At 40.0% G+C, this 22,380-nt stretch overlaps 1 protein-coding gene across 1 annotated transcript; it reads right to left on the reverse strand.

Annotated features, from left to right (window-relative positions):
* Nucleotides 1-1,263: 1,263 nt before the first annotated feature.
* On the reverse strand, nucleotides 1,264-21,122 carry LOC117434896 (catalase-like). Its single transcript, XM_034057604.2, has 13 exons — nucleotides 20,922-21,122; nucleotides 18,827-18,998; nucleotides 14,359-14,469; nucleotides 12,599-12,729; nucleotides 9,841-9,945; nucleotides 9,188-9,313; nucleotides 8,378-8,569; nucleotides 7,620-7,772; nucleotides 5,228-5,366; nucleotides 4,597-4,727; nucleotides 4,199-4,306; nucleotides 2,983-3,066; nucleotides 1,264-2,079 (listed from the first exon to the last, which is right to left on the reverse strand). Exons 1-13 carry the CDS (start codon nucleotides 20,985-20,987, stop codon nucleotides 2,017-2,019), a joined length of 1,581 nt encoding a protein of 526 aa, XP_033913495.1. The 5' UTR covers nucleotides 20,988-21,122; the 3' UTR covers nucleotides 1,264-2,016.
* Nucleotides 21,123-22,380: the final 1,258 nt, after the last annotated feature.

The following is a 22,380-nucleotide window of genomic DNA, read 5'->3' on the forward strand; positions in this document are numbered from 1 at the left end:
TAACTTCCACAGGGACATTCCTCCCAGAAAGGCATTAATTTCTCATTTTATTCTATTTAAAATGCATTTATATTTCCAATGTGTCGTGATAAGTCATTGCAAGACCTTTTTGATTGTTCATGCATCCAGTCTTTGTTCCAATGCCAAGGATAAGGTCTTCAGCAAACTTTCCACATGTTTACTCATTTAATCCACTAGGGGGAGTACTCTACTTGTGTAACCCAGTTCCTTGTATTAAGCATTGGAAGTCTTGTTTGTATAGCTGAAACTTACATGAATTGTATTAAGTTATACATTTCCTTCACAGGATAACACTGTACTGTCTGCAGATTTACTATGAGAAACATAGGCCTGTATTGAAACTGTACTACTAAGCTCAGCATAACACTTTCTATTATTATTCAATATATTACAAGCTTTTACATCAGTGTCCTCACCTTCAGTATGTTTACTCCTGGATTGAACCATTCTATATTGTGGTACAGTTTAATATAGAAAAACACTCTTAGTGGGCATAATGTAACGGGGATAGCCTATCTGACGGAATAGTTTGTGAACATGAAGTAAAGCAGATATATGACAAAGATCTGGCCAGTGGTTCAAATAAAGTGACAGTGAAACAGTTAATTTTTACTTTAAAATGTAACACCGTTAATGGGACTTGACTAAAGAACAGCTGTGCTTTTCTGAAGGTCCTACATTATCAGCATGTTTATATCCGTTTTAAATTGCGATTAGTATTCTGTATGATACTTTAGTAGAATACAAAGTGACTATTCTGTGTGTGATCAGTCATACTGTACAATATGAGTAGGTGGCAAAGTCCCTTTTGCAGTACACTGGTGGAATTGTCCCTGAAGACCATGTGCTTCCAGAGGATTCCCGCCCATGTGTGTAATTACTGAAGATCAGTAATCACATGCATGGACTCAAGGCCCTTTTTTCCTAAGCTAACAGATTTTTACCAACAATTCTGGGTTTCACAAAAGCTATTCGGCCAGCATTTAACAATTTTCACCACAAATCTGGCCCATTCAAGAATGTAAAAATCTATTACTTTGTATTCAGTAAATACATTTATGTGTTTTAATGTAAGATGGGGCTGTCTGTTTAACACACAGAACTTTGCTTCAGGTTTATATTAAAGAACAGAACCAGGTGTGCTTCTTTTCTGACCAGCCCGGAGTATTCAATGTTTTCACAGAATTACCCATTTTTTTAATTGTAAATATTCACTATATGGATGAACTACCATAGACTACATTCACATTACTGTATATTCGTTTATTTTAGCTTATTGTAAGAAACGCACAAGCAGAGTTTGATCAAAATGCACCTACATTGTTATTTTGCTTTAAGAAACAGCTCAGTTTTCAAAAAACAGCCAGCTTTAACCCATACATTTGAAGTAAAACAAGTCATTCAGTTTAGTTTTGATTAAAACCCATGTGAATGGGTTCAACATGCTATTCAGACACACAGTAAAATTCCACAAAGCTAATGCAGATTTTTTTCCCCATTTTTGTAAACACTAAAACAGACATCTAGGATCCCTGAAGTGGTATAGGCACAGTTACAATCACAGTTTCAAACTAACAAGAGACAGCCTGCTTTAGACAGATTTTTTTTTTTGGACAGTATCGGTGCTGTAGGTGGTTGAAAAAACAAAAGCGTTGTATACCCCACAGCAGGTAAATGAATTAGGCTGGAGTCGGTCATCCCTACCTACCATTTGAAAAGCTATAGTGCAAAACACTCGCTCCACAAATGGTACCAGAGGTCTGTTCTAGCGAATTACTGAAACTCAAAAGAACAAGATTCAAAACATGTCTGCTACAGAACAGCACACAATCCTTTATGGAATTTATGAAATCTTCTTCTTTGTCTAATACTAAGCTGGATGTCTAGCTTATATTAATAAAAATGCAAGAGTTAGTAGTGGAGTTTCCAGAATTAACAGCATTAATTATTGTTTTTGTCCCACAGTGGCAAGGGGACAGGACGAAGGCATCTAGATCACATCTTGGATTCACGTGCAGTCAGGGACGCAGCGGTGGGGGCGTAGGTCCGGATCACATTCTGGAGAAAACACAAGAACTTACAGTGATCTGAAGCATTTGTATTAGGACTGCCCTTTACACTGATCTGAACCATTTGCATTAGGACTGCCCTTAGTGAAGCATTGACATAACGGAAAAGAAACCTTAATTAAATGACACCTGTTCTAAAACTGCTTACTAATTAAATGCTTTGGTGGTACGCTCGAGCCCTTGTCAAAAGTTACCTCTTATGAACTACAATGATTATTTAAGGCAGCAGTATATACATAAGTAATGTTAAACGTTTTAAGAGAAGAGAATGACATTGCTGTGCAAATAATGCACTTGACCTCTTCAGTGATTACCCCGTAACACATCACAGCAATGCCAGTACCCTTACATAAATGACTGCAGTGCTCCCTCACTATTAAAGTTGTAATAGGGAGCCATAGTTCACTGTGCTGTATGCTTTCTGCTTCATAATGTAAGTGTACAAAGCACTTAAGCATGTCTGTACAGACAGATCAGTTGTCTACAGTTAGAGAGGGTACAAAGCATCTTGGTTGGAGTGGCATTGTTCCTTTATAGCTGTCAGAAACTTGGTTTGCGTTAATACAATTACAGATCTGTCCAATAAATAAATCAAGACTAAACAATTTAACCATATCACCAACAAAAATAAAAAATAAATAAGCGTCTGTGAAATGGAATTTTGAGGGGTCACACCTCTTAGGAGGTAATTAAGTGGATTTTAGTGTTAGGGTACATGTTGTGCAGGGTTTCTCATAGTGAATCCGAGAGAAAAATTAAGGGACTGAAGTTTAAATGGAGCCCTGTGTTCATTACCCCCCCAGCTTGTGTGTTGTATTTGCTGGTGTTCATTACCCTCCCCAGCCTGTGTGTTGTATTTGCTGGTGTTTAAATGGAGCTCTGCGTTCATTACCTCCCCAGCCTGTGTGTTGTATCTGTCCAGCAGGGCCTGGATGCAGCTCCCATAGTCTTGATGAACATCCATGAAGTTCTTCACCTGAAACACACAACCCAGTTTCGATATAAGCCAACTGCTGCTACCCAACCCACTTTCAAACGAAGAGCAGACAATGCCTGCCGCTTTCATGTGTTCTCTACAATCCAATCTGCAACCGTACAGCACCAATATAACATGTCTGTACAATTCCCATTTCTAATGTACAGTTGCTGACAACAACAACAACAATTATTTGATCTGTGCCTGATTTTAGACCACACAAAACAGCAGCAGGAGAATTGTCTGGCAGTTACTATACATTGTTTGCAGCTCGATGTGCAAACTTTTTGAAGTTTGATGATTTTTTGTAACATGGTGAATTTGGTGAATGTTCTGTTTTAGAAGTTTAATTAAACATATTTTAGTTTACAGCCCCCCCCACCCCCCATCAAAAAAATAAATAAAAAAAACCCGTACCAACAGCAGATGGAAACATATAACTCTTTTCTCAACAATCTGGTTTAGAGAATGGAACATTTTATGCATTGCTTTTACAGTTTTATACACTCAGACACTTTCCTGTTTTCTGTTGAAACAATGTGAATAAATGACAAATATTAACCAACTATATACGGGAACAAAAACTAAAGACACACTGCATTAAGTGTTTCAGAACCCCCTGCAGTGTTTGCAAGAACACCCTTTACCACTGCTTTTGTCCATATAGCAGCTATATATTTCTCAACATATTCCTGATAGTTTCCAGATTTTATTCACACATCACAGGTATATTAGGAAATTACTTTTTTTCAACTCTCAAGAACGTCCGCCCGGAGGAAGATAATTCAGTTGATGCTCCCCCCGGCATCAATGCTCTGATTGAAATGAATGTTGTACTGTTGCAACACAAAACCAGCATTACTGCAGGAGGGGCATGGTGTGGATGCACTGTGATCTTTAGAAGAGAAATTATCTTTCCCAAATAAATAAATATATAAAAACATAACACTGCGATATGGACAACATTGGACACAGCAAAGGTAGCATAATGCTTATCTTGTAAAGACCGCAGGGTGTTCTGTAACAGTTATGTTAGTCTCCAGAAAAAACACTTCCAGAACAGAACCATTGTCATTAACCCAGCCTGACTCCACATCCTGTTTAATGTGTGAATGCAGTCGTGTTCACTTACTGCACGTTTCTGGATGAAAAGCTGAGCCTCCTTGAGGTGGCCGGCGATGTTCTCACACAGACGCTGGCGCTCTTCTTCGTTCAGAACCTGTGTGTAGAAAGTGCGCACCTGTGTGGAGGAACAGCAGGTAGACGGTTACTTTCACTAACTTCCAACATGATAAGCCAAAAGCGTTAGATCTTCATGATCTAGAAACCAAACAGGTCACATGACCCCAATATGGCAGCCATCTTAGCTCACAGGTCAAAGTGAAGGGTGTAGTTAGATTTTCCACAACAATGTAAAGTTGAAGCTGCCAGCTTTAATGATTTATGAGATATTAGCAGTAGTAGGCGTGGCAGCAGATACATTGATGCTTCATGAAAGAATGCATTTGAAACATGGTGGCTTCTGGTTACCTGGGTCACATTGTCATCGTCGGAGCTGTTAATGCGAGCCACGTCGGCAGACACCCTGAACTTGGTCTCCAGGAACTGCGGCTGTGTCTCCGGGGCGCTGAAGCTGTTGGGGTAGTAATTGGGGGCTCCGCCTGGAACATGAGAACATGATACAAGAGAATCACAAGGACTGGTTAGTATGTTTTCAGTTGTTCAGGATGCACCGCTCTATTTCAATGGTTATGTACACCTCGGGATCCTTGGCAAGGTGCAATGTTGAAAAGGTGTATTGTACGGTTTTGCTTTGTAAACCATCAAATCATTAGGAATTCCTGTAGATCCACACTTGAATTTAAACCAGTGCACACACACAGAGGGCTCTCATAAATCGCTTGGTGAAGACAGATGCAAAATCAAGGAGGTTATGGTGTTTACCATGTAGAGTGTCCTATTAAATTAGGTCAGTCTCACTCCAATGGCTAGAACTGAATAAGTACCATCTACATCATGGCACTGCATTTAAAAATCTGCACAAAACAATGAATTAAAAAATAAACAAGCAAAGAACATTGCCAGTTTGTATTTTACAGCCTTGGTTATCACACCTTCAACAGAAATGAATCCCGTCCCAATAAGCCACAGTCGCGCTTACCCTGGTTATCGAACATGCACATGGGCCCGTCTCTCTGGTAGTTTGCCACTCGAGTCTTATAGGGGCAGTTCACAGGGATTTGCAGGTAATTGGCTCCCAGGCGATGTCTGTGAGTGTCCGGGTATGAGAACAAGCGTCCCTGGAAAAGCAGGAAAAAAATTACAAGACTTGAAAAATTATATTGATGTACATATATTATATACATATATAAATAAGCAAAATATGAACATGCATGATCAAAATTAATGATCCCATCCTTAGTTTGCCATATATATATATATATATATATTATATATATATATATATATATATATACACACACACACACACACACGCACATATATATATATATACATATATATATCTATCTATCGAGAGAGAAACGTTATTCGTGCACAGCTAATTTTATACAAATTCTTCAAATTGAGGTGCTATCCAGAAGGAAATGACACGTTTCGACACCAATGAAGACACGCTTTATTTTTTTGGAGCCATGTTTTAATAATAGAGACAATAACTCTTTATTCAAAACGAAATATGGAGTGGATCACTTTCTTTAACCCTTTGCGGTCCATTGTCGGACCTGGTCCGACATTGCAATTATTCCTATCCGGTCCATTGTCGGACCCTGTCCGACATCAAAAAAACGCAAAACACGGGTTTCTAGTTGTTTTTTCTCCAGAAAAAGCCGAGAAAACCATTCAATGGCCGAGTGGGAGCGACAGGAGCCGAGACAAGCAGATAAAAAAAATAAAATAAAAAAAGGGCGTATACCTGCCCCTGGCATCCCATATGGGCGGTCATAAGGAAACAAGCTGGCTGATACTGCATCAGCGCACAGAGACTATCACGGACATTTGCAGAGCTTTTTTGAGATGTTATAGTAATAAAATAATGACTTGGATTGCATTATTGAGGAGTTTGGTGATAAAACGAGTGATCAGGAGATGATTGATCGGTATGTACGACTACTATTATTATTATTATTTATTTCTTAGCATATGTGAAAGCGATAGCGAACGAAAGGGTGGGGCGGGGCTGGAGATGCCTAGTGAGTGCTTTGTTGATATGCAGGGCCTTTTAAACCCGTTTGACTGTGAAAAAAAAAATACTTTTAAAACAGCGCGTCTAAAATTAACTGCGCGTGTGAAAATAAATTGGACCTGATGCGCATTTAATAAATGGACTGCAAAGGGTTAATTGTAAGATGACCATGTAACAAAAAGTTTTTGACGAGTGTGCTACCAAACCTGTCTCTGCAACAGTTTGACAAGTAAGAGTTTGAAGATTAGGGCTTTATCTCTGAAATACAGTATATTACTGCCAGTGTAGACTTCATGCCTGCGATCCACACACACAATGACGCATGCGTCAGTCTAGAACATATCACATTTAGTGCCAAATTGGACAACAGTAAATGTGATGATGACAGTGGCAGGGAGGCAGAAGAGACCCCAAACACCTGTGGCGTAGACCCCAAGATAGCAGCGCTACAGATGCGAGGATTCGTTTCTTCGTATGAACAGCAGAAGGATGCCGATTCTGTAAAATTAGTTTTCTGAGGCAATTACTTAGTGAATCCCACCCAGCAAACATTCTGCCTCACAAACAAAAGACTATGATGGACTTTCTCGAGATTCAAAACAACGATTTCCAGGAGTGAATTGTTTAAAAAAAAAGCCATTACCAAAAAAAAAAAAACTTCTGTTGGTTGGTCTATTTTGTCGAAATGTAAGAAAAGTTAATTACACAGCAGGCTTTTTATTTAGTTTTAAAAAGTAAAAAAATATATATATTATATATTATATATATATATATATATATATATATATATATATATATATATATATATATTTTTTTTTTTATAGAATTGTTTTTTTTTTATTTGAATTCCTAGAAAACTAGCAACAGGTAGCTACCGTTATTTAATATTAATGCGTAGAATAAATTAGCAATAATACCTTGTGATATTTCTAGCTGCTGGGCACACAACTTAGTTCATAGGAAAATTGTGAGCTCTGGTGGTCTGAATAGCTTATTCCCCGTCAAAATGTCTTATCTTGTAGCTGTGTAATATTTTTATTATTATTTTATATAATTATTATAGTAAATGCATGAAAAATACCAGCCAAATCTACCAATCCTCTGTACAGGGAGGCAGAATCATTCCAACCCTCCACTCTAAAAAGCACCTAAAAGGATTTTGGAACAAGATTCTGAAATATAAAACATATTTTAAAATCATTTGTGGTTCAGGCCATCGGACATGCCAGCACTTAACAATTCTGTCAGAACTGCATCTCTCTTGTGCACTACAAGTTCCGATCGGTGAGCATAGGGATTCACATCGCCATGTGTGAAACAGTCGTCAAGGCAAGGCTGCATCACTTACCTGCAGCATCTTGTCAGGGCTGGGCTCAATGCCAGGGGGCATGTTGCTGGGGTCGAATGCCAGCTGCTCCACTTCTGCAAAGTAGTTGACAGGGTTTTGGTTCAGCACGAGTTTCCCCACCGGGATCAGAGGGAAATCTTTATGAGACCAAACCTGAGGAAGGAACCAGGAGAGGTTTCAGAGTTCAGACAACAGAGAGACTGGGAGGTTACCACAGCAGGACAAAGTTTGAAAACACAAAGGGCAAGGGGGCATCATCGTGTTCCTGGTGACACGATAATGATGTACAGTCAACTCTCATTAAAACAAACTAACACATTCAGAAAGTGTAGGACTAAACCCTCTATCAATTTCACATTAAAACAAAAAAGAAACTCAAGGAAAAGTAGCAAGCAGCATATGGGGAAGTGAAAAGAGAACAGGATTAGTTTGAAACTTCCAAATCCATGACTGCACAGGTTCCTGATGTTGGTGCTGGAGGATCACCTTATATTCTACCCTCAATACAATTCACAACCGTGTAACTATTATGGTTGTCACAATTCATCATGTATAATTGAAATTCAATTTCTTCTTTGAGATGTCATCAAAACATACAGTACGTGACAGACTGAAAGTCTCCGGTTACAAACATCTTGCGTTAAACCAGTGTTATTGACTGGGCACCCTTATCATACTGACAAGAAACTCAGAAATGGGTCCCCTGTCATTAGTATACCAGTAGATAGCCAGTAGCAGTGCTGCTCCAGTGTTTGTACCTTGGTCAGGTCGAAGGGGTTCCAGCGGAACTGCTCTGCCTGCTCAAAGGTCATGACCTGGATGAAAAAGCTCCAGGAGGGGTAATTGCCGTTGGCGATGGCGTTGTACAAGTCCTGGATGCTGTAGTCAGGGTTTGTGGCGGACAAGCGGCTGGCCTCATCCACCGGGATGTTCTTAATGCCCTGGTCAGTCTGAAACCAACACATCAGTGCTGCATTCAATGACAATTCAATATGGGGTCTTACTCTGATGCAAAGTACAACGGCAAGGACATTTTGTGGTACAAACAAACAACTTACCTGAATGAAATCGTAGTAACTTATTTGTATTCTTTTTTACCCAATTATTTTACCCAAATTTAGAATGTCAAATTTAGTTCCCTCACCGCAGCAATTCCCAACAACAGCTCAAGAAAACTGAAGGTCAGTGGACATCTTCCAATCCAATTGCCTCTTTACACCCAGGAAATCGAGAGCTGATATCGGTGAGTTACCATCCTCTGGAGGGCATACGGTCAGCTGTATGAGGAGAAACAGTCCCGGGTGTTTTTGCCTCAACCCACGGGAGCACCACAGCCGATGTGGCGCTCCCTCTGGAACTACTAGCAAGGACCGACAGCTTATGACTCACCCATGCACACCACACAGCCATGCTCTTACCAGGGGAGCAACTCGGGGACCCCTAACAGTTCAATTTTGTTGGCATTAGGGAATTCAAATAGTTGCCCTCGCACAACTTCTGCTGATTTCACACGGCAAATTCATACATTTCCTACCCATCCAATACTAGAATGCCCCCCACATCTATACCTTGAAGTGGAATTTGCAGTAGACTGCCTCCCCTGTGTTATTGACCAGCTTGAAGGTGTGGGAACCATAGCCATTCATGTGTCGGTGTCCATCTGGAATTCCACGGTCGCTGAACAGGAAGGTGACCTGCATGGGGAGAGGAGAAACAAACTATAGTGCTGCTCTGTATCAGAGAACAGTGTTCAAAATCAGGATCAAATTCAAACTTACAAGAAAATGACATGAAATATATAAATAGTTCTCCCACTTAAAGCAACGGCATGGAATATTATATATTATAATATTTTGGTAAGATATAATGCAATTATATATATTTTAGAAGTGTAAAAGCTTAAATCTCATACACCATGTATAACAATATATAAATACATTTAAAAAAAGAATAAAAGTGGTTTCAAATAACATGTATTACTGGCAATAGAGTTGAGGAGTAGATTAACTTGGGTTAAAGCACTTTTAAAAATGACCTATTTATTGGGGGGGGGGGGGGGGGGGGGTACTTGCAATAATAACTGAAATACTGCAAAATACGCAGTTAAAAAATGTAAAAATACAAGATGCAATGCATGTCTGACTTGCATTAGTGTCACATACCTAAGGGCTCCTCCACTGTTTCCTTGTTAGCAGGGAACGGAAATGGAGAATGACAATACCTGATGCAGGGACTCTGGCCGCAGGCTCCAGAAATCCCACACCATGTCTGGGTCCTTCAGGTGGGTCTGCGGGTTCCTCTTCTGAGAGTGGATAAAGGAAGGGAACTGTGGAGAAACATGACAGTGACACACCTGTAGCAGGCCGGGGGGACATTTAAATGGGGCACTGCTCCATACTCATTTAAGTATGGTTACTTTGCACATGCTGAAAATGTAAGCTTCATATACAAAAACGGCAAACACTTAAACATTTTAAAAAGGGAGACACATCTTATATTATGCTTGAACTAGAAATGAGAGTTTTTGTGAAGAAAACAAAAGCATCCCCGGTAGCATTTATGAAGAGGTACGTGAACATGAAGTAATGTGAAAAAGAGCTATACAGAGGTTGAGATACAGAGGTTAAAACAACGTGCCAGTGTAATCATAGAACACAGACTGTCAAGACACTGAAAGCGGATGTTTTCTATCATGAATGTGGTCAGAGTTTAAAACAATGTGGCACTGAAACAGTTAATACTCATTGGACAGCACCTGTAATGGAACTTTATTAGAAAGTCATAGAATATAACTATAAAACCCGAAGTCAAAGCATGTAGTCTGTCCCATTAATACAGTCAGATAAACAACGTGGCACTGAGACGGCTAAAGTTCACACAACTAAGAGCTAACCAAGTCTGGTTTCTGGAAGCAGACAGCACAGAATTCTCAACTATGGAAGAACACAGTAAACATTCACACAGGGAGCACGTTTTATTTTAACTATTTAAGCGTGCCCAATTACAGTATATTACCCTTGACATTCTTCCCAATATAGAATTTCCAATTCTCCCTCACACAGCGATTCCCCACAACAGCTCAGGAGAACTGGAGGTCAGTGGGTGCCCTTCGATCCTCAATCTCATCGTTAATACTCTGTGAATCTGTGAGATCAGTAAACAGTGTACCACAGTGAAAAGCAAACAAAGTACAGTAACCGCAGGTTCACTACAGCACTATTTACACAAGTTTGTTTGATTAACACATAGGTCAGAGACTGACAATTCAGAGCCTGCTGCATGGAACTTATACTTTATTAATCTGTGGTGTATTCAGGGTTAAACTAACACAATTGTGGTACTAAGCCTAAGGACTTGTACCTTTTGAAAGTTGCTAGTCCTGATGTAAACTTACTAGTCCTTATGTGAAGTGCCTACGCTGGAATCAACAACAGTTGGGGTCCCTAAAAATATTAGGCTTAAATCTTTTTTTTTCCTAAAAAATAAACACTGCTATGAATTTAGATTGTTAAAAAATAATAATAATAATAATAATAATAATAATAATAATAATAATAATAATAATAATAATAATAATGACACCTTAATAAACACTCCTACAGATGGACCCCTGCCTCTCTTATTCCCAGCACATCTCCACTCTGGCACGCACTTGCCGATTCTTCCTGAGCAACATCCGAAGAATCCGACCCTTCCTCACCAACTATGCTACCCAGCTCCTGGTCCAGGCCCTGGTACTCTCCCGCCTAGACTACTGCAACTCCCTCCTGGCTGGCCTCCCTGCGTCCGCCACCCGTCCGCTCCAGCTCATCCAGAACTCTGCTGCCCGCCTAGTGTTCTCTCTGCCTCGCTTCGCCCACGCTACTCCACTACTCCGCTCGCTCCACTGGCTCCCGATCACCGCTCGCATCCAGTTCAAGACTCTTGTACTAGCCTACAGATGCCTTGACCAGTCTGCACCCAGCTACCTCCAGACCCTCATCTCTCCCTACACCCCCACTCGACCTCTCCGCTCCACCTGCACTAGAAGACTAGCTCTACCACCGCTACGCTCCCCTGCCTCCAAAGCCCGCTCCTTCTCCACCCTTGCTCCGCAGTGGTGGAATGACCTTCCTACAGATGTCAGGACTGCCCAGTCCCTGACCACATTCCGGCGCCTCCTTAAGACTCACCTCTTCAAAGAGCACCTGCAGAACTCCTCTGTTTGTATCCTGGGACACTATCACCCTTCATGTAAATGTGCTTTATTTTGCTCTTATCAACCCCTATTTTACTGCATTTAATCCTGTACTTCAGAATACTGTAATCTGCCAAGTTTTTAACCTGTAGTACTTTGTATTTAATCACATCCTGATGTAACTATCACTATTTAATCATATCCTGATGTAACTATCACTATTACCTGCTGTATTATTGAATTGTGGTTTGTCAAACTTGTACTTTACTTGAACAAAAATTATTGTATTTCTTGCTCTTATTGTATTACTTGTATTGTAACGCTTGAAATGTTTTTGCCTACGATTGTAAGTCGCCCTGGATAAGGGCGTCTGCTAAGAAATAAATAATAATAATAATAATTACAGATCGATCAATCACCTGTTTGCACCTCGTTACTGAGCGACTACAGTACTGTGTGTTAAGAAACTGATACTGTCACCAGACAGGATGACAGAAGAAAAATTCTCTCAGCCGTGTCACCCTGCAGTTCTGCAGACAGTATGCAAAAACGTAACATCCGTCTGTATGGGATATACAGACAGACAGACAGACGCCCCCTATATTCCCAGAGTTCTCAATAACATAAATAATGTTAATAGGAAATTTCATGACAACTGGATAAGGGGTTCTCCAGATCTATGCAGTGTGGCACCGGTACGTCAGACCGCCTGCCAAGGCTTCATGAGCAGCAGCGGCACAGATAAAGGCCTCTCATTGTTCCCTGTGCAGAGCTTTAAGAACAGGCCCAACACATTGCTCACCAGTAAGGGGTCCCGGATGAAGAAAATGGGGGTGTTGTTCCCAGTGAGGTCCCAGTTCCCTTCTTCTGTGTAGAACTTCATTGCAAAGCCGCGAGGATCCCGCACAGTGTCTGCAGAGCCAGCCTCTCCAGCTGTGGGAACACAGAGGAATCAGACGATACAAAAACAACAAAGTACTAGCTCAGGGACTTCCTAACATCATGGGGCACTTTCATCAACACACACACTGCTGTAAATACAAAATGAAAGCTCAGTATCATTACTGCCTTCACCACTAGCCATGTTGTTGTTGCTGCTGAATCACTGGGATCCTTGAAGAGCCAACTTGAAAGTTCTGAGATCAATTAGCCACTAGAACCAGTAAGAGCAGTGATGGACCCAGTGTTTATACCCTTACATTCTGGAATTATGGACAATGTGGATGAAGGAATGTCCTAACCAAGTTTCACCAAAATAGGATAAGTGGTTCCCCCTGGGGTACTACGTCTTATTGATGCACTACCTGCTGTTACACTGCATTAAGAACCTGGCAGGCGGTTTGAACACACTTCATAAAGCGGCACAATGTCTTTAGAACGTCTTCAACAAGAGAGACATCGGCTGCATCAAACATCAGAAACACTTCTGCTAAAGATCGCTCTGTCCGGTACAAGGGGACATTTCACATGTCGGTTGTTATTTTCACATATATTTAGTTTGATAATAAAGGTTATTCTGCCTTTTATTGCAACTGCAATACCATTCAGTAGAGTGAAAATTGTAAAGGGGTTCTTGAGCTGAAACTTCCAGACAAAGGGTACAGTTAAATAAAAAAAGTTTGAAACCATGTCCTAGATCTTGCTTCTTACATGTTTTTCAGATGTTATAAGAAGCTACTTGTGAAAGACAGCAATCAACACACAACATAACCCACATATTGAATTGACAGCGAGCAAGCTGAATTAACCACAGCAGTCACGTAAACAGTTGCACAGGACAGATTTTCAAGTTTTGAAAATTACCATAACAGAACTGGGCGTATACACACGTTAGTTATGGATAGGGGTGTCAGCAACTCTGTTAGTGCCATCAGAGCACAAGTGAAAAACATGTGCTGGCTTCACTTGATAAGGGAACTGCAGCAACTCAAACAAGGATTATAAAATAAAAATTGGTTTCTTCTATATTACAGATGTCATGAATGCCTTTCTTTTGAAAAAAGAAAAAGATATAGCTCTTGATACTCAAATTGAGTTAAACTGAGAAACAAGGAGGTGCAAATCAACTATCTGTGGCACTGGGGAAAAACAGCCCTGCCATTCTCAATACAAGCTAGGGATGGATATTAAATCTAGCGATAGAACCCCCTATGCCCCACACTACTTAATAATACAATGTCTTAAAGTGATTTTTGCTAACAAAATTATTCACGCACATCAATTCACCATGTAGGTCTCAGATATGTAGTTTTAAAAATAGTTTTGGTTTTAAAACATGGTCATTACATGATTTGCTGTCAGAAAGATCCTTGACCCTAAACTGCAGAGGTGAAAAGGAAGTGCGAGTGTAACACATTTCCTGTCCAGGCAAGTAACCTGAGAACTACTTTAAAATTAGTAAAGTACCGGACGTTTTAAAGTGAAGAAATCACCTTTGTGATATTAAGTTTCTTCTGAACCTCAACATTTGAGACTTCTATTGTGAACAGAAGTGCATGTCCGGTAACAATTGCGCTGTTAGCTGCAAGCACATTAATAAACGTGTGACTATGCTCTCCTTACCCACGGTGGAGAACCTCACTGCGGTGGGCGTCCTCTTCCCAACGTGCTCGAATATCTTGGCCTTGGTGTACTTGGTGATGTCATGGGTCACCTCCAAGTATCCAAACGCTCCTGCAGATGAAACAGAAAGATCACTGCACCGCCCCTTCACTCCACTGCTGGAACCTCATGGCCTGTGCAAGAGGAAACACTTAGCCTGCTCTCCTCAACGCTCGACAAATGACTAACGGTGCAGTAAACAAGCATGTCAGTAACACACATCCCTCCCATGGCTGTAAACTGGAACTTTCATTGTGGTGATAAAGTTGAGGACTAGAACATATCAGCAGTACAGAATAATCATTCTTCAGGCATATGCACATATGTAACATACAGATGGACGGACAGACAGACACTCCCCAGGTATACCTAATAATAAATCTAATAATAAAGCTAATAATAATAATAATAATATGAACTTACGCTTGTCAAGTGACCCTGGAGATTGGTTGTGCCTCCTTTATACACAGTTTGCATTCAACTTTTTATTTGGTCATACGGACGTTTAACAAAAAAATCCCAAACAGCAGAGGGGGGGGGGGGGGGGGAAGAAATCAGACGGTGCTCAGTTTTCGAAATAAAAATTAGTGTTAGTGTTTCATATTTATACTACCATAGCACTTCTCTTACAATGTCTTGTACACTAGGTATTCAGTACATGTTTTACTAAAGCAATACAACCCCTATAAAGTACCCCCCCCCCCCCCCCCCCCCCCCCAGTGTTTTGGCATAATATACCCTGCTCTAATGCACGGCATCGGTAGTGGATTTTAATACAAGTTTTGTTTAATAACATGCATTGTACTACTTAAACATGAAACCGTTACAGTATCAGTGCCCGTGTCCCCCCCAAAAATGTGCCAGAATGCACTATATCAGGTCGACAGTTAAAAATTAACTAAGAATAACACAGTAGAAGCCCGTTCATCCGAACAGCTGGGGAACATAGCAATGGTTTGTATTAACGAGCGTTCAGATGTTTATAAAAACAGCAACACATGTACGTACATTGCACTCCGAAGGTTTATTTAAAAATGAGTATTTTTTTTTACACTGTATATAACGTCACTCTGCAAAGCACACCTGACAGCGGTACTGAAGCCTTACAAGTACATTAAATGTAAAACTGATTCAAACAAGTGAAGCACTGCTTCTTTTTGTGTGTATGCACATACATATCAGTTCATTGCTTTCACACTTTTTTTTAAAACATAAAAAAAAAACAAAAAAAAAAAAAAACTATAAACTGAATACAATACTGAAAAGTGTCAATACTATTCTCAAAACAGCAGGCTGTATTCCATAGTGCTGTTGGTCCCACAATTTTACGCTTATACATTTGTGTGGCTATTTCCCCCAAAACAACAACAAACAAAGTTTGACGTTTGAAATTAAATAAGCGATAATACAGTATCACGTCTTAACAGCTTGTCTAACTAGGGTTCCACCTATAATTTGTAACTTACGTTTCTTATCAATAAATTCACATTTACTATTTTAACTGTCTTATCTCTTCATACAACGTTTCATACATACAAAAATGTTTTTACTGAATTCAAAAAAAAAAAAAATTTGTACTGTTCAAAATTGAAGATTATGTAACATGGCTAGGCAAAGATCTGTATGCAGCTGTGAAAGCTAGGGCATCTGCATTGCAAGCTGCATTCAAGTCTCACACAGGGTTTATATTGCAAACTTAAATTTAAAGTATTTTATTTATGTAACACACATTTATGTGAAAAAAATGTAGGTGATATGAATGACAATCATTGAACATACATACTTTTGCACACATAACTAAAATATATACAGTGCCTTGCAAAAGTATTCAGACCCCTCACCAATTCTCTCATATTACTGAATTACAAATGGTACATTGAAATTTTGTTCTGTTTGATATTTTATTTTAAAACACTGAAACTCAAAATGAATTATTGTAAGGTGACATTGGTTTTATGTTCAGAAATATTTTTAAGAAAAATAAAAAACTGAAATATCTTGCTTGCATAAGTATTCAACCCCTGTGCTGTGGAAGCTCCCAGTTTACACCGATGAAAGAAATTGCCCTAACGAGGACACAATTACCTTACCATTGGCCTCCACCTGTGAACCATTAAAGTTGCTGTCACATTTTCTGGATAAAAACCCCACTGTTGAAGGATCATTGGTCAGGCTGTGAATCTGAAGGAAAATGAAGACCAAAGAGCATTCTACAGAAGTTAGAGATAAAGTAATACAAATGCATAGATTAGGGAAAGGGTACAAAATAATATCCAAGTGTTTGGATATCCCAGTGAGCACAGTTGGATCAATAATCAGGAAGTGGAAGCTGCATCACACCACCCAGGCACTGCCAAGAAAAGGCCGTCCCTCAAAACTCAGCGCTCAAACAAAGAGACTTGTGAGAGAAGCCACAGAGAGGCCAACAATCACTTTGAAGGAGCTACAGAGTTCAGTGGCTGGGAGTGGAGTAATGGTGCACCAGTCGCCCTCCCAAACTGAGCAGCCGGGCAAGCAGGAAACTGGTTCGGTATGTCACTCTGAAGCCAGCAATGACCTTGAGAGATCTGCAAAGTTCTGTGTCCGAGATGGGATCAGTGCTCACACACTGTATGGCCGGGTGGCAAGAAAGAAGACATTACTCAAAAAGCCTCATCTTAAAGAACGTATGGAGTTTGTGAAAAAGCATGTAGATGATACTGCAGACATGTGCAAAAAGGTTTTGTGGTCAGACTAGACAAAAATTGAACTTTTTCTATCTAAATTCCAAGTGTTATGTCTGGCGCAAACCCAACACTGCTCATCACCCAGTCAACACCATCTCAACTGTCAAGCATGGTGGTGGTAGCATCATGTTATGGGGACGCTTTTCTTCAGCACGGACTGGGAAGCTTGTCAGGCTAGAGGGGAGAATGGATGGTGCAAAATACAGGCGAATCCTTGAGGAAAACCTGTTTGAGTCAGCCAAGAGGACGAGCCACTGGGGGAGGAAATTTACATTTCAACAGGACAATGACTAGAAACACAAAGCCATACTGGAGTGGTTGAACAAGAAGAGAATTAATGTTCTTGAGTGGCCCAGTCAAAGTCCTGACTTGAATCCAATCGAAAATTTATGGCGAAACTTGAAGATTGCAGTCCTTTGACGATCCCCAACAAACTTATCAGAACTGGAGCAATTTTTTTTGTTTGTTTTTTTTTGGAAAAGCTTTTTAACATATATTCTCATCTCTACCATGTATGGTATGCCTGATCCAGTTGCAGCTTACATAATATGAAAGGACATATTGTGGCCTTTCATTTGATATGTTACATGCATGCAGTACAAACTATCCAGTAGTTAAATACATAAATAAAAACAGTGAAAAACAGGCAGAAATAGGGTTGTTTGTAAAGTTTAAAAAAATAAATGGAGCCCTGGTTAAAAAGAAAAGCACCTTTTTCTTCTCCTGCAAAACCTTCACGTCAGGCAATGGCAAAAGCAATGGAGAGTGCTCTGTCTCACAGTGATGAACAGCTGTTAGGTCTCCTGAAATCAGCTATTTTAAAGCAACACCAGTGTGAATGATGATGCAGTAAAATATATAGTTTATATGCTAAAGTGCCTTTCGAACAAATGAAATCCAAGCCCTGTCATAGCAGTAATTGCTGCAAAAGGTGCTTCTATCAAGTACTGACTTAAGGGGCTGAATACTTATGCAACCAGTAAATTTCATTTTGTACATTTTCTTTGCAAGTTTTGCTGACACATAAAATCTCCTCCTCATATAACAGTGTTCAGTTTAACCACTACAGCTTTGACTAAAAAAGTTGTTTGAAAAACTGTGCATACATTATTTGTAATTCAACAAAATGTGACATTACTGGTAGGGGGTGAATACTTCTGCAAACCACTGTGTGTGTAACTTATTTATATATTTATATATTATTATATTTGTTCCTGTGTTTTGTTTGTGCACATACATGCTTAAACCATACAGAAATTCCAATCACATAAATGTAGTTTTATATATACAGTATCTATATATATCACATGTTGAAACTTTGAATGCTATGAAAATAGTCTAATATTATAACTTTGCATTCAGATGCTTTTGCCATTAAACTTATACAGGCACAATGGAAACAGATCAAACTTGCATGAAAAACACCAGCCAAGTTAGTTGAAACAATTGGGGCAACCTTGGCCCCCACCGCTTTGACAGATCTGCTTGGTGTTTGCTTGGTGCTGGTCATGGTTGTCCCAATTGTTTCTTTAATCTTGGCTTGTATTGTTGATCTCTCTACTTTAAATGGCTGGTAACTTTTGATAACTTGGCATTTTTACACATTGCAAATATTTTTTTGTTCTAGATTATTAATACTTCTAAACCCTTTTAGAAATTGTTTAGATCAGAATTCAGGAGGAGCCTGCCTGCACTCTACCCACCTGCCCCCTTAGCGTGCACTACTCTCTCTGGGATGCGCTCCCGGTCAAAATGGGCCATCTCGTCTGTGAACACCACGTCCTGGACCAGCAGGGGGCCCCGCGGCCCGGCCGTCAGCGAGTTCAGCTTGTCCCCCACGGGCACGCCTGCACCAGTGCTCAGCGTGTCCGCTCTCTGGAAAACACAGGGCAGGCACCCCATCAAACTCACTGGGTCTAGCTCATGCCTGCTTAGTAAAAGCATTTTCTTTTGTGTGCCAGTTGCAGAGAAATAGGCAGGCAAAACGACTGGACTGTTAATTCATTACTGTATGCAGGTTTTACTTGTTTACAAGGAACAGTAAGTGCATATATTGTACATTGATACATTGCAACTGAAAAAATATAATAAATCAGGGTGATCTGGGAACAGCTTTCTGTAGACTGAATTAACTGCACAAAACAGCCAGCTCCTGATACCTTTGCCCTGGATAGATTCTTATACAATAGTGTGGACTGCTGGACAAAGTTCAAAATCAAGTCTCTCTGAAACCCTTGAGTCAGCAAACCAGGCTCTGAATGCAACATGTTTCTGGAGATGTATTGCATACTTCAAAGCCACACGCTTCAACACCGTGCTTCAATGCCACACACTTCAACGCCTCACACTTCTACACTGTGCTTCAACACTACACACTTCTACACTGTGCTTCCATGCCACATACTTCAACACTGTGCTTCAAGAGGAATTTTTAATTTTGTTCCAAGTAGAAAGACAGCCAGCAGAGGCTCATCCGAGACAATGAACCACAAAAAAAATAAAAATAAACTCTGCAAACCTTTCGCTGGAAGCCAGTACCAAGTAGGTAACAAGAAAGTCAGTAACATCCCAGGTACTGCTGTGAATACAAATCCTGCGCTTGTGTATCATTAGAAACTAGATCACCAGGGCCACAATATTTCATTGTGTAAAGCTGTATGACATATGGGATCACTTGCTACAGTGATCCCATATGCCTTTCTATGGAATACTACAGTTCATCTATAAGATAGCTAAATAATGGGTACAACCAAGGCTTCATGACAGATCCTATAGAATATTTCAGTTTACACTTTGCCACCTTTGGAAGTTTACAGTAAAACTATCGATTTATTCTTAACCCTGCATAGCAGAATCACTGTCTCTTAAACAAGCTTGACCAGTAATGGTCATTGTTGCAATTCCCAACAGTACTTACTGTACTACCAAACAAGACAAATATTACATGGTACTACATTGGGGTTATACAACACGGCTCTATAGGGCTCTAAGGTTTTTACAGTTACGGCATATTAGAAACGAACTGTGTTGGGAATGGTTCAGTTCATTTAACATACAGCTGTCAGGTAAACATTTTTATTTCTTTATTTCTTTATTAAACTGACGTGTTTAACCCTGTTGTGAATTTAAGAGACGAGCATTATGGTTATGAAGGGTTACGAATAAATCAGGCCTATAAGTACACTATTAAATGTGTATAATGGCTCAGCGCTGATTGTGAGTGTGCCTTGTGCACTTAAGTCTGAGCTACACAGAAATGTTTCCCCACAAAACTCGACATCAGCAACAAACAAGCATACGGACTGCACATATAAACAGGAATGACATTAAAACGTAGAAGAAATCCCTTGAAGTTAAATGCCTCCGAATGTGTTTTTAAATTAACACCCTATCGAGTAAGATAGCAGTTCCCAACTCTTGTTATTATGAGAGTGACCAGGAGTACAGTGCACTCGTCATTAGGACAGCACAATCAAACAAGGAAACCGGTCAATTCAGCACTTTACCAAGAAGAAATATAACAATTTTATTGAAATGTACAGATATTGCAAGGTGCACCGCAAGTGGATAATTCCAGTCGCGTTACTATTGTGTGTTTGCAAAAATTAACAAAACAGAATGCTTAATCAGAATTCTGATTTACAAGGTTATATTTAGCCCATTTTCTCTCCATTCCATCACCAGAGTTTCTTGGATTTTATCGCTGGCCTACACCGTCTTTAAAATAGCAAGCCTATTTTTCTGGCGGCCCAGGCTCTCCCCTCCTTACAGTGTGTTTAATAGCGTCCTGGTTATTACCTGCGCTCCCCTCTTCTCCTTCCACATTTTCATCTGGTCGGAAGCTTTGTCTCGGTTCCCCGCCATTCTACTAATGCAGTTTTTAAATGATATGGATATTTCAGTATTATTTCTCTTTCCTCTGCGCTGCTCTGGCTGTTGTCCTGAACTTTAGCACAGAAATATCTTCTGCAAACAGCCCCCGCCCAGCCTCACGCCCCTTAAACTCCTATTGGCTGTAAAACATCAGTCACATCCAGGCATCGCGCCTATTGGTGTAACGCAGTGGAATTCTAAAGGTCACTTGTGTCTTTTCACCTGTGATTGATTTGATAAAAGTGGACTGGCAGCTATTTGACAGGTATTGCGGCAGTACAGAGTAAACAGGCAGTAGGGCAGTTTGTCTAAGCAGAGTAGATTTTGTTTGGCTTTTGTTCCAGCCCACATTAAAGCAATCTTCTAAAATGATGTAATACCCGTTTAGGATTCTGTTCGGCTGTAACACCGGGTACAAAAGGTGCACACACACTGTTTTTTAACCACCTTTACCAGCTTTCTAACCAAGCTTCACAAAGGTTGATTTGATCATGTGGCGGGATAAACCACAGCTGGACTGTCAGAGCCACTGGGTATGAATCACCCTGGATTGCATAGACCACCTATTTGTGGTTATGCCAAAACATTAGTACTTAATTCGATATCAGTGGATTCACTGGTGCTGTAAAATGCTCTAAAAATCCAGCAGTAAACACCACAATAAATTTGCACAATAATATTGCAGTTTTCCCCATTTTTTTCCCCTGTGGTTATACTATGCATTTACCATAGATAACCATGTATTTTGAATATGCTTTATCATACCTCTGTGCTTTACAATGCTTATATATACTTTCACTATGCTTTATTACACTTTGCTGTGCTTTTATTGTGGGGAACTTTAATAAGGAGACTTAAGTCTCCTAAGTGTTTTGAACCAGCACATCTATCTCGATAGCAGTAAACCACCAGCACGTCTAGGACAGACTAGAAACACAAGCACTAATTTGCTAATAAGCTGTCTTTGAATATGAATCTGCAGATCACCTTTTCAAAGGGCTGCACTCCATGTTCGGTAATATGAGCTCCTACCTGCTGTCTGTACAGTGTCACTGTATGGGCAAGATCTTAAATGCAGAGAAGTCCAAATGTGTCTAGAAATAAGTAACTTTCTATTAAAATATGTTAGGGCAGCAACCCTATGAGAACTGATATCTTACCATCTAGACAGCAATCACAGTGCATGGAGCAATCATAAAGGCAAACAGAAAGCTTGGGTATATAACCAGAAGTGTAGAGTACAAATCAGACATGAGACCAGACATAGACTGCTGTGTCCAATACTGGTCACCATTCGTACCAAAGGGACATTGTCGCCATGGAGACAGTCCAACAGAGCAACCATTCTAATCCCAGGGTTTAAAATAATTACATAAATCATAGC

This window comes from Acipenser ruthenus, chromosome 28 (assembly GCF_902713425.1).
Source record: "Acipenser ruthenus chromosome 28, fAciRut3.2 maternal haplotype, whole genome shotgun sequence".
In the NCBI taxonomy this organism is placed as follows: domain Eukaryota; kingdom Metazoa; phylum Chordata; class Actinopteri; order Acipenseriformes; family Acipenseridae; genus Acipenser; species Acipenser ruthenus.

Bases quoted from the DNA above. Each gene is read 5' to 3' on its own strand.
- LOC117434896 (XM_034057604.2), bottom strand. From the start codon at position 20,987: ATGGCGGGGAACCGAGACAAAGCTTCCGACCAGATGAAAATGTGGAAG. The intron at 12,730-14,358 runs GTAAGGAGAGCA...GTGTTCCCACAG, and splicing joins AGTGAGGTTCTCCACCGTGG to CTGGAGAGGCTGGCTCTGCA. The intron at 3,067-4,198 runs GTAAGTGAACAC...TGTGTGTTTCAG, and splicing joins TTTTCATCCAGAAACGTGCA to GTGAAGAACTTCATGGATGT.